At 38.8% G+C, this 11,470-nt stretch overlaps 2 protein-coding genes across 6 annotated transcripts in view; both read left to right on the forward strand.

The window, feature by feature from the left end:
* The window catches only part of Gas41 (YEATS domain-containing protein 4 Gas41), a 232,870-nt gene extending 221,945 nt beyond the window's left edge, over positions 1-10,925 (forward strand). Inside the window, exons 2-5 of one of the 2 annotated variants that reach the window (XM_077404192.1) lie at positions 9,462-9,581; positions 9,931-10,212; positions 10,292-10,472; positions 10,550-10,925. In XM_077404192.1, coding sequence (XP_077260318.1) covers positions 9,534-9,581; positions 9,931-10,212; positions 10,292-10,472; positions 10,550-10,722 — 684 coding nt within the window. In that variant the 5' untranslated portion in view covers positions 9,462-9,533 and the 3' untranslated portion in view covers positions 10,723-10,925. Of the gene's footprint in view, positions 1-9,375; positions 9,582-9,930; positions 10,213-10,291; positions 10,473-10,549 lie in introns of those variants that run through there. The other variant, XM_077404183.1, reaches the window with a different exon arrangement.
* On the forward strand, positions 1,810-8,954 carry Pfrx (6-phosphofructo-2-kinase/fructose-2,6-biphosphatase). Of its 4 annotated transcripts, none has more exons than XM_077404132.1 (7): positions 1,810-2,208; positions 4,331-4,758; positions 5,037-5,408; positions 5,752-5,853; positions 5,924-6,158; positions 6,589-6,737; positions 7,263-7,775. In XM_077404132.1, the coding sequence occupies exons 1-7, from the start codon at positions 2,025-2,027 to the stop codon at positions 7,269-7,271; spliced, it is 1,479 nt and encodes a 492-aa protein (XP_077260258.1). In that variant the 5' UTR covers positions 1,810-2,024; the 3' UTR covers positions 7,272-7,775. The 4 variants fall into 4 exon arrangements, with proteins under 4 accessions (XP_077260258.1, XP_077260239.1, XP_077260266.1 ...); XM_077404113.1 differs by lacking the exon at positions 7,263-7,775 and adding an exon at positions 7,918-8,954 and having other exon boundaries at positions 1,813-2,208; XM_077404140.1 differs by having other exon boundaries at positions 1,817-2,208; positions 6,610-6,737.
* Positions 10,926-11,470: the final 545 nt, after the last annotated feature.

Genomic DNA, 11,470 nt, shown 5'->3' on the forward strand with positions numbered 1-11,470 from the left:
AAAACGCAGCCAATCTTGAAATGTATTTCGTACTCAAATCTGAGTGAGACGATTTTTCCTTTTCCGAAATTTTTTCCGAAGTAATGCTAGGTCTACAATGTGAGTCGCAAAGTCGTGAGTCGCAAGAATTGACCAATCACAGTCGAATTTGAGGAGAATAACCGTGATTGGTCAATTCTTGCGACTCACGACTTTGCGACTCGCATTGTAGACCCAGCTTAAGAGTTTTTGAATTATAAAAAGAAATAGTTATCATTATTTTGTCAGTTGGATGTAATCGTGGTCAAAAAGATTTTCCGACTTTTTGCAATAAGTTTCGAAACTCTGCCATGTGAGAGATGATAGCCCCTGCATTATTAGAGCAGAATAGCGGATGAATCATGTATATACGAGGTGTTAATAAATAAATGCCTACCAAATAGGCATCATACACCTGGTATATTGGCTACGTTTACACCCAGCGACCTGATCGCGGCCTGACCAAATACGATCCCGTCAATTTTTAGGTTTCTTTCGGTGTAAACGAATGATGACTAGACCTACTTCGGGTCACAATATAGGTCAGGCCGCGATCAGGTCGCTGGGTGTAAACGTAGCCATTGTGATAAAATTATATTTCAATTAATTTCTTTTTTTATAGATATTAAAATGCCTATTTATACCTCCTTATGGATGGATTAATATTTTACACTTTTTTATAGCATTGCTCACTAATCAATCATTTTACTTACCGTTCTCTGTTCACATTCCTTCCCGTGCCCTATAGTCTGTGTGTGTATATTGTATAGAACACAAGGGGGAAATAAGAGAAAGAAGATAGAATAAGAGAAGGATATTCAACAATGCAAGGAAATCTTTAAAATCTACTTTCGGTAATTTTCCTTTAATCCATCCTCGAGCCCGGCTATATTTTGCCCTTTTAGTTGAACTAATAATACGATTAATTCAGGTACTATTATTAACAATATATGTATATGCATATAAGTACTACGTTAATGTAAACGAATTATTAATTTTTTGTTATTCGATCAATGCAGGAAGAGAGAATTATATGATTGAAAACTGTTGCTATATACACAGTGTCCACTATACACTGCATTCTTGAATTGATCTCAGGAGATGCCTCAGGAGGTACATTTGGTTGAATCTGGATGATCGTACAGATCCATGGAGACTTGGACTCGAGTTCAACGTAAAATATAACATAAATTTTTCGGGTTTGTTTTTTATATATATATTTGTGTTTCTTATCTTTGCTCCATTTATTCCTCTCCAGTGTCTACATTATATATTATTTCACATTGTAAATGCAGAGAGCGTAACAATACAGCTGATAAAAACCTATCTCTAACTACGACTTGGACAGAGCGACTTAAGGAATAACATCATTCCAACCGGCACGCGAATGCGAATCGCGACCGGCTATGACAATTCACATTGCACGTCGCGGTAGCCTGAGTCTGCACGTGACGTGTATGTGAGTACCTGTTTGGGCTAGAAATTTTTGAAAGTTTCTACGGAAACTAATCATATATCTGATTATCTTTCTCAATTGGATTTATTGGATTTGGATATTGGCCACATATAGGCTTCCCGCATTGCCTATGAAGGAGGTTGCCTAGTATAACAGACCCTTCTATTCCTTTTATTCAGCAGGGAGGAATCCTCGAGACACCTCGAGAATAGGGCTGTGACAATCCGGAAATGTGAATCATGCGCGCGCGCAAGAGAGAGACAGAATACGAAATGCGACAGCTCCGAGCTCCGATTATCGCAGACCTAACCCGGCCCGGAGCTGGCCGAGCCGAGCGTCTCTCCCTGATGCCACCGCGCCGCTCTGATAGGTGACGTATGATACCCGACGGCGGCGGCCGTCTCTCGACCGTCCGTCGTTCGTGCTCGTTGGCTCGTTCTCGTTCCTGGTCGGTCAGTAGTCAGTAGTCCACAGTAGTCAGTACCAGTCAGTACGCGTAGTCGGTACGGTCGTACGGTGCGCGTGGTTCTCGGGGTTGGCTCGCGCATGAATGCACGCGAACCGTTTCCACCGTTCGCTCTCCGTCACTCTCCCCATCTCGCGTCGTCACCCTCCTTCGCGGCGATACGGATCAGCTCTGCGTAGTATGACTGACTCCCAAATCGAGATGCATTACACGGATTACACCCCGCCGACGTCGGACACCATCCAGACGAAGCCGTTCCCGATACGAGGTAATATTTTGAGAGTCCTATCCTGCTCTCTTTCTCGCGCACGTACTTACGACATATACCCCAACTATACAATATATATATATATCTCCTCTCTCCCTTCGTCGCCCCTCCCCCACGCACTCGTAAGGTCGAACACGTGCGAGGAACGTGAGCTCGTGATTGCGATTCGGAGGAAGTTCAAGGTCTCCGATCTCGCGGTCAATGTACCGGGTGTCTTCTCCCCCGTATATGCGATCGACCACACCGGTTCGCCGTCTCGGTGATCGGCGCGATTCCCCTCCCCCCCCGCCCCCGTCGGCGGAAAACGCGAGTGGGAAAACGTGTTCAACCCGCTCGAGGAGAAAGCACGCGGTTCGATTTTCTGGTTCAAGAATAGTTATGTGTATTTTTTTTTTTTTTTTAAGAACGACAGAAGATGAAATCCTATTTGTTTACCCGATATCTTTATCTCCAATGTAAAGACGATAAAGAATTTAACGATCGTCGCGTCTACTTGAGATCTTTTTAACTGCATTGTCTTGTGTATCTTTCTAATTATCCTGCGTTATTATGCAGCTTTTTTTCTCGTCGTAGCGTCTTTTATTTTAACAGGAAAGGAAACAATGAGATAAAAGAACAAATATTTATCTCTTCGTGTGTTCGTTCCTATCATTTTTTAATCTCTTTTTCTAGCCTTGAGAATTAAAAAAAGATAAAAAAAAATAAGCATCGATAAAACATTATTGTCTTCCCGAAGGAAAATTTTGACAAGCGGAACATAATATACTTGACGCATGTGGCATATTAAAAATCTTAAAAATCATCAGAGGTCTTCGTTTCCTTCGCGCGCGAGGACAAATAATTTCATATTATTATGCATATTATCGCCTTTCGAGGAAGCAGACTCGTCAGATAAATATCGTTCCGAAGAAGATATAATATGCGCCAAGCGCATCAACAAGTCGATAAGACTGGCCACTTGAGATTATTATGACTCATTTTGTTGACTGAAGATACGCAAATGCAAAACCGGGCGCGCACTACAGACCTTACTCTTCAGGCAGGCAGGCTTACTTATCGACGGATTATGATTAACAACAGCGATACGATTGAAGAAATAATTATAATAATAATTATATTTTAAAAAGAGTCAAAAGACCTCGAGTAAATTCCCTAAAGTATCTTATCTTTTTTCAAATATATGTATATCTCAGCCATACCTTGACTCTCAAGTGTATCTGTATGTTATATTATATCTTGATATTTCAGACATTCTTTAGAGAAATTCGAGATTCGCGATTAGAATGATAGAACCGCGCGCGTATTATACATTCTACTTATCGCGCAAGAGGTGTCAGATTTAGACGAAAAACAATTTTCCAAGTGTCTCGTATTGGTATATGATTAGATCTAGTTTCGTAAGAGAGTTAAAAGACGTCGCATTTAAGTCACTTACAAGGTGATGTAACGACGAAGGTCTTATATAAAATTTAACGTTTTTTTTTATTATATATATATATATATATATATATATATATATATATATTTGACACAAATTTTATGTGTTATATTTTTTTTTTTGTGTGTGTGTGTGTGTGTGTGTGTGTGTGTGTGTGTGTGTGTGTGTGTGTGTGTGTGTGTGTGTGTGTGTGTGTGTGTGTGTGTGGGTGGGGGGGTGTGTGTGTGGGTGGGTGGGTGTGTGTGTGTGTGTGTGTGTGTGTGTGTGTGTGTGTGTGTGTGTGTGTGTGTGTGTGTGTGTGTGTGTGTGTGTGTGTGTGTGTGTGTGTGTGTGTGTGTGTGTACATACATGCACACATAAAACTGTAAACCACAGTTCTAACAAAAAATTACAGCTGATAATATAATATATTAATTGCGAAATCAGAACGAACATCTGTCGCGCGGAAACGGAATTTGGCATATCTTGATACCGTAATATTGAAGCGGATTTTGGGTTATCGTATAACCGGCATTAAAATCAATATGACATAACATATTCAATTTAAACAGATGAAACAGAAATAACTCGGTCAGTTAAGAGATTAACGATCTCTCATGTATTTAATTTCCTCTGGAATTTATTTCTCGTCCAATATCAATTTCTATTAGATACGTAATTTTCATATTTTCATCTTCTTCGTAGGTGAACGTGCGAATTTCGTGAACAAACCTCATGTGATTGCGATGGTCGGGCTGCCGGCTCGCGGCAAGACCTACATATCCAAGAAGCTGTGCCGATATCTCAATTGGATCGGCATCAACACGAAGGTCTTCAACCTGGGCGAGTACAGGCGGCACGCCACCACGGCCTATCAATGCCACGACTTCTTCCGTCCCGACAACATAAAGGCCATGGCGATACGCACGCAGTGCGCAAAGGACGCTTTGAACGACGTCTGCCAGTGGCTGGAGAGCGGCGACGGCGAGGTGGCCGTCTTCGACGCCACCAACTCGACGGTCGAGAGACGCCAGCTCATACGCGACATCGTCGTATGCCAGATGGGCTTCAAGCTCTTCTTCGTCGAGTCGGTGTGCAATGATCCGGAGATCGTCGAGCAGAATATTATGGAAGTATGTACTTGAGAAACAGAAGATAGCCAGCTGGACAATGTTATACTTTACGCTACATATATGAAAATTAATTAATATCAACTCTCTCCAGTTTAACTTTTGCGATTAATAAGATTAATATTGTAAAAATGGTTTTGAAGAATGTTGAGCAGAATATTATGGAAGTACCGGTTTGTTATTACGTCACAGTCTTTCGTAAATTAACAATTAATGATTTATATTAATAAATATAGGATTCACAAATTTATATGTTCCATAAGGATGATTTCTATTGCAAGGTAAAAGTCAGTAGTCCAGATTACGCGAATATGAAGAAGGAGGATGTGCTCGCGGATTTCATGCTGCGAATCGAGCACTATCAGGAGAAATATCAGCCGTTGGACGAGGAGCGCGAAAGCGACCTGTCGTTCATGAAAATATACAACACTGGCGAGAAGGTGCTGGTCCATAAGCACGAAGGCCATATACAAAGTAGAATAGTTTACTATCTTATGAACATTCATATTGTGCCACGCACGATTTACTTGACCAGACACGGTGAGAGCCTGATGAACGTCGATGGCAGGATAGGCGGCGATTCGGACTTGAGCGAGCGGGGACATGAATATGCCAAGGCATTGGCAGACTATATCAGTAATCAGAACATACAGGTAGCTTTCCTTGACCTTTTCAACATATAATTTATCGATTTAATTATTATATGCTTTTATATATACATATATATCGCAATAAAAAGTTTTATTTAATTTTGATTCTGATCATTATAGTTCCGTTTTTTAATAATATGAAGATAAATAGATACGACCATTTAAGAAAATTATAATTGAGGATAAATACTACATATTCAAAGATTAAAATGTGCATACTTTACATGAATTATGTAAAGCATTGTTGTTCTCCGCATGTTACTTTGATCGCGATCACTTGACTCTTGAAGTAATCTCATCCCGTGTTATGTTAAACAGTTAAACGACATTGTATCTGCATATATAGGGTTTAAGAGTTTGGACTAGCTGGCTGAAGAGAACCATTCAGACCGCGATTGACGTAAAGGCACCGCAGGAAAGGTGGAAGGCTCTCAACGAAATTGACGCCGTAAGTTAAAGCGTTTGATAGACTAGCTAATTAATCATTTCTCATCTTTGCCTCTCTTTATGAATCACAGGGTATATGTGAAGAGATGAGTTATGAAGAAATCGCCTCGAAATATCCTACGGACTTTGCCGCGAGAGATCAAAACAAATTCTCGTATCGTTATCCAAGAGGGGAGAGTTACGAAGATCTCGTTGCACGACTGGAGCCCGTGATAATGGAGCTGGAACGTCAGGGTAACGTTTTAGTCGTCTGTCATCAAGCGGTCATACGGTGTTTACTCGCGTACTTCTTGGACAAAAATGCAGGTCAGTATATATCTCATAATTATTTATTTATTTTTTATTATTTAATATCTCTCTCATAGGATATTTTGAAATCTGTTCTCGATTACTTGTGCGCAAATAAAATGATTCGAGTCGTCAGTGCTCGATGCGTAACACGCCTGAGCACGTGATGACGCCTAAGAATGGAGAGATTGGAGTATCGAGACGCGCTAAGTGCAACTTTTGACCTTCGACGTATTAAAATGTATCGAGAAAATAAATGATAAATGGTCGTGCACGCAAAAGCGGATTATAGTGACGCAATTGTCTGCTCGATCGTGTGGCGGAGTAGCTATTCTTATTCTCTTTGTGCAAATTCTTCTTTAATACGACCATTAACACGCAGAAACAAATATCCGAGCAGACCGTTTTTTTATTTCTATATGGTTGGTCCAAATTGTTCCTATTTCAGATCAAGGTCTTCCTATTTCAGATGAATTACCGTACTTAGAAGTACCTTTGCATACCATTGTGAAATTAACACCGGTCGCCTACGGCTGCAAGATGGAAAAGATTCACCTGCCGATAGACGCCGTGGACACTCATCGGCCGAAACCAAAGGTAGAATTTATCATATCAAAGTCGTAACAACTGTGTTTTCCTCCCTCGAGCGTGCTTTATTTGCTGAGAATGGAGATGGCGAGAGCAAGTACCTTCCCGCTTGCTTGCTAATTTTCCGGCACCGAAACTCTACACCGATAAAATATTTAATTCCTATGCGTCGCTTATGTTTTAATGTTCCCAGAGTACCTGACACTGTTAGCTATAGTGGAAAAAACGAGTTATTTTCTTGTATCTAATCAAAACCTCATCCTGAAATCGTTTGCATCCGTCAAAAAACAAACCACTTTTATGAACTTTCATAAAATTTCGTCGCATGCATTTTTCCTATGGATCTGGGACACAAACGTGTTACCTGTGTGCTTTACTATAAATTTTATATGTTTACGCTATATAAAATCATGTTGTTATATAACGTCACATAATGTTAGCCTTGTTTGAATTGTTAAAAGATTGTTTTTACAATCATATTCTTGCTGGACAATTATTAATCTGCATTTATATTTATCTGTGTTATTTTTTCAGAAAGTATGAGTATAAGCATCGATATTGCGAAATTGTTATGGTACTAAACATTAATATGTATTCATATATTAAGCTTATTCACAGCGATACGATGACAACAGTTTTTAGAATTTATATTTATTAATGTAATGGTTGTCGATAATTATGTAGAAAATTAAACGTATATTCCGATCGATTAGGAAAAGTAACGAATTCAGTTACGATAGAATTAAATAATATATTTTTGAAGATTGTATCTTTTAGTTAAAAAACTTATGAGATTAATTATATTCGGGCAATATATCTATAGAGGATTAACAGAATGCAAGTGTAGACGACACACGTAAATGGATTGTATCTCCTTACACAAAGAAAATTATACTTACACATGTGCAATATTATACATATATTTTTGCGTAAGATAACGATAGCACCGCGAGGGCAAAGTTATCCATTAAAGGCTCAAAGGTCGGAGCTGTAGCATAGCAGCTGATCTCGATTGTTTCAATGCTAATAAAGTCTCTTTGTGGCAAATCTGGTAGAGCATGTATCCTCGATAGAGAAACATATATCCTTCTCAGTCTGCGTTTATCATGTAGATTGCTCTTTTTCTCTCCGCAACGCACGTATCTCGGTAAACGCTAAAATGCCCGTTGTGGAACTTTTCAATTTTCAGATCCCGGGATATCTAGACGAGCAATTCCGAGGAAAGGGGAAGCTACTACGCACGTGATAACAACGAATTTGGTAAAGCACGACGCAGCTATTCCCTACCGTTGATATACCGAGACACTGAAGCAGCATAGATTCGGCAGCTGGCTGCCGCCCGCCCCTTCTCGCGTACGTGAATCAGCGCGCATCCGAGCCCTTTTCTTCCTACACCCTACACCGTGTCAAAAAGCGAGCTAGAGACGAAGCGCGATCGACGGTGTACCCTATGAAAAGCCTATAGGGCACGAGTGGAAGATCCTCCGCGACGACGCAGGTTTCGTGCGACGATCGCATACACGCTGCGGCGCGTGTGTTTTGTGATTTTTATATTTTTTGATTGGCGTCTAGGTAGGTAGCGAGAAGAACATATTGTGATACAGGGATGATCGTCGACGAGAAGAGCCTGATGAACGTGTGTATAACGCGTTTTTTAGACGACAAGATTGATTTTTCTAGACAAGCGTATGGACTCGCGCGTGTGTCCTTCGACCAGTGCGCGCCTTGAAGTATTTGCTTCTTGCCGGAGAAAAGTATATTATCCTGACAGTCAATATACTTTCACGATGTTTACATGTGGTTCCACAACAGAACCCTATGTATCCCTTTCTCGTTCGGCAGATACTTCGAAGCGCTCTCTCGCGAATCTGAAAAAGCAGATTTTTCTTCTCTTTTTTTTTTTACATCCATATTTCAAACATTATCTTGAAAATTGTCGGATGCTTAGAGACTTCCAGGAGGCGGATCCAAAGTATCGTAAAATTGTGACGTTGATAATAATACACTCGACTACGTAAAGGTATTCGAGACATAGTACAATACCTTAGATTGTGCGATAAATACTTCCGATTCAAGCTAACGAACACGTTACAATTCAGTCCGTTGTCTAACATATACGTTGCGATCTTGTATATTAAGTAGCTGAATTACGGATTTTGATTATGGATATGTGTGTATCTCGATCGATGAGAAACATATATATAATAAATAACACATGCAATTTTATGAGTTTATCTACTGATTTAGATATTCCTGTTTGACGAGTTATGTAGGAGAGATTTATTCTGCGAGCTGCACGTTGTTTATTCAGAACACGAATGTGTTTTTATTCAGTATATACATGACGAACATTAATGCAAGATATTAATCAGGATGTAAGCTTCTTCAATATTTTTCTACAGAATGCAGGAGGAAAAATAAAAGGTAAGCGTGTGTTTATGAAAATTATACAAAAAGTTATACAGGATATATTTCTGACGAAGAAGCGGAGATGTATAGAATAAAATTTTATTTTTAATTACTAAGATATTGGTTTTTTCTCACAAAAATTTATTCTACATTTTCGAATATATCTCGATGAACGATATATTAAATTTATATTTAAAGTACGCGCTGATGCGCCGCCATATTGATTTCTAGTATTTCCGGCGTCCGTTACGTAGCGCTGAAAAATTGCAGTAAATATTTATAACATGAGAAAAAACACTTGGAAGCATTGAAAAAGAGAAAAACGTTGTTTGAATAATTTTTCAGAATCGCGACTTTATTAATGATATGTGATTTTTCAAGCTTATCACGAACGTAATGGCATCTACGAACGAGTTCGGTCCAGATTCTGGTGGTAGAGTGAAGGTAACCTAAAAAATAATAATGAACAACTGTATTGATAGGTTTGTTTTTTATTGCTGCGTAGTACCGCGCTATAACTCCCTTTCTCGCTTTCGCTAAATTTCAAAAATATACCTATTTTACTTAAAGTACAGAGAATGTATACTAGTTCAGTTAAATAAAAAACATACTAAATATCGATTACATAACCTAAAATATTTTGGCGTCATAAGATTTGCATGATAAAAATTGACAACCAATGTTTATTAAATAACTTAACACGAACATCTCGGTACGGCTTTGTGCCCTGTTTTTGTTCGTTTAATTTTTAAAACTTGACACGTTACTTTATTGAATGGTTTGCTCGTGACAGGGAGTTACCATAGTCAAGCCTATAGTTTACGGAAATATAGCACGTTACTTTGGCAAGAAGAGGGAGGAGGATGGACACACGCATCAATGGACCGTGTACGTCAAGCCGTACCACAACGAGGACATGTCCACCTACGTGAAGAAGGTGCATTTCAAGTTGCACGAGAGTTACAACAATCCTAATCGTATTGTTACGAAGCCGCCGTACGAGTTGACGGAAACGGGCTGGGGAGAATTCGAGATAGTCATTAAGATCTACTTTCACGATCCGAACGAACGTCCCGTAAGTTTAAGAGATAGAAAGATATTTGCCGAATTCGAATGTTATTTTATCAGCCGTAAAGAAAGTGAATTAATTTCAGGTAACAATATATCACATACTGAAATTGTTTCAATCGACGCCTGAGATACAGTTGGGGAAGAAAAGTCTAGTGTCCGAATTTTACGAGGAGATAGTTTTTCAAGATCCAACAGCGTTGATGCAACATCTCCTAAGTTCCAGTAGACCTATAACGCTCGGGGTTTGGCGACACAATACAGACTGTTCGTAATTGCGCTGTAATTGTCTCATCTTGGATTAATTTGATGATAATTTAACAAATTTATAATTATTCCTGCAGTTGAGGCATTGAAGGAATCTACGATGAAGGACATCATGGAGGCACGCAACAAGATAAGACTTGAAGTGATAGATTTGAAAGAAAAGTTGACCCTGGCGAAAGAGACTATCGCAAAATTCAAGGAGGAGATCGCAAAGATTTCCAAAGCTGGCGGAAGTTTATCCGTCGCCTAATTATCATTTCAAGATGGATATCGAAGAAATCGACTATTTGTTGGCTTGGGCTAACGAAATATAGGATCTGTTTCCATATATAAAGTGTACATAATTTCGTAATTATAACTAAATTTTATTCCACTTAATTTAAGAATTTTTATTACATTGTATATCTAACGTGATTACCGCGTTAAGAAAATAAAATTTCCTCTATTCTGCAACGTGGACGGCGTTTAGGTATTAGTTATAAGCACTCACAATAAAGTTTGTCTCTAATTTCAAATGCTTTATGTAGCTTATTTTAGTTCAAGAAGAGGCTGTATTGTAGGATATATGCAAAAGAAATTTATCGCCCTGAAATGAACAAAATTGTGTCGAGACTCTTCGTTACGTTTGATAGCAGTGATTTTGATGGATCGGTAAGATGTTTCTATTCGGTTAAGCCTATGACGATAAGATAGTAATATTTTCTATTAAAATTGATGATAACGTAACCCGATTTCTCAACTCGCGAAAACAAAGTATTAAAATAATAATCAAAAGCGCGACTATATATATATATATATATATATATATATATATATATATATATATATATATATAATACCAAGTATAGCAATTCTCTAGAAAAAGAAACTCTAGAATTACTAGAAAAGATAAAAACAGGGTAAAGGTCAGCATATGCGAAGAACGGGATCCATTTAGAATATAAATACGGTCTTTGTGTCGAAAGTGTATCAGATAAAGTTCCTGAAACTTTTGTAAC

The sequence above is a fragment of the Temnothorax americanus genome, unplaced genomic scaffold, assembly GCF_048541705.1.
Source record: "Temnothorax americanus isolate GAGA-0224 unplaced genomic scaffold, ASM4854170v1 Scaffold1, whole genome shotgun sequence".
Classification (NCBI taxonomy): domain Eukaryota; kingdom Metazoa; phylum Arthropoda; class Insecta; order Hymenoptera; family Formicidae; genus Temnothorax; species Temnothorax americanus.

Excerpts from the sequence above, each read along its gene's own strand:
- Pfrx (XM_077404113.1), top strand. The coding sequence starts at position 2,025 with ATGCACGCGAACCGTTTCCACCGTTCGCTCTCCGTCACTCTCCCCATC. Across the intron at positions 5,854-5,923 it reads CTCTCAACGAAATTGACGCC|GGTATATGTGAAGAGATGAG; the intron begins GTAAGTTAAAGC and ends TATGAATCACAG. Across the intron at positions 6,738-7,917 it reads CTCATCGGCCGAAACCAAAG|ATCCCGGGATATCTAGACGA; the intron begins GTAGAATTTATC and ends TTCAATTTTCAG.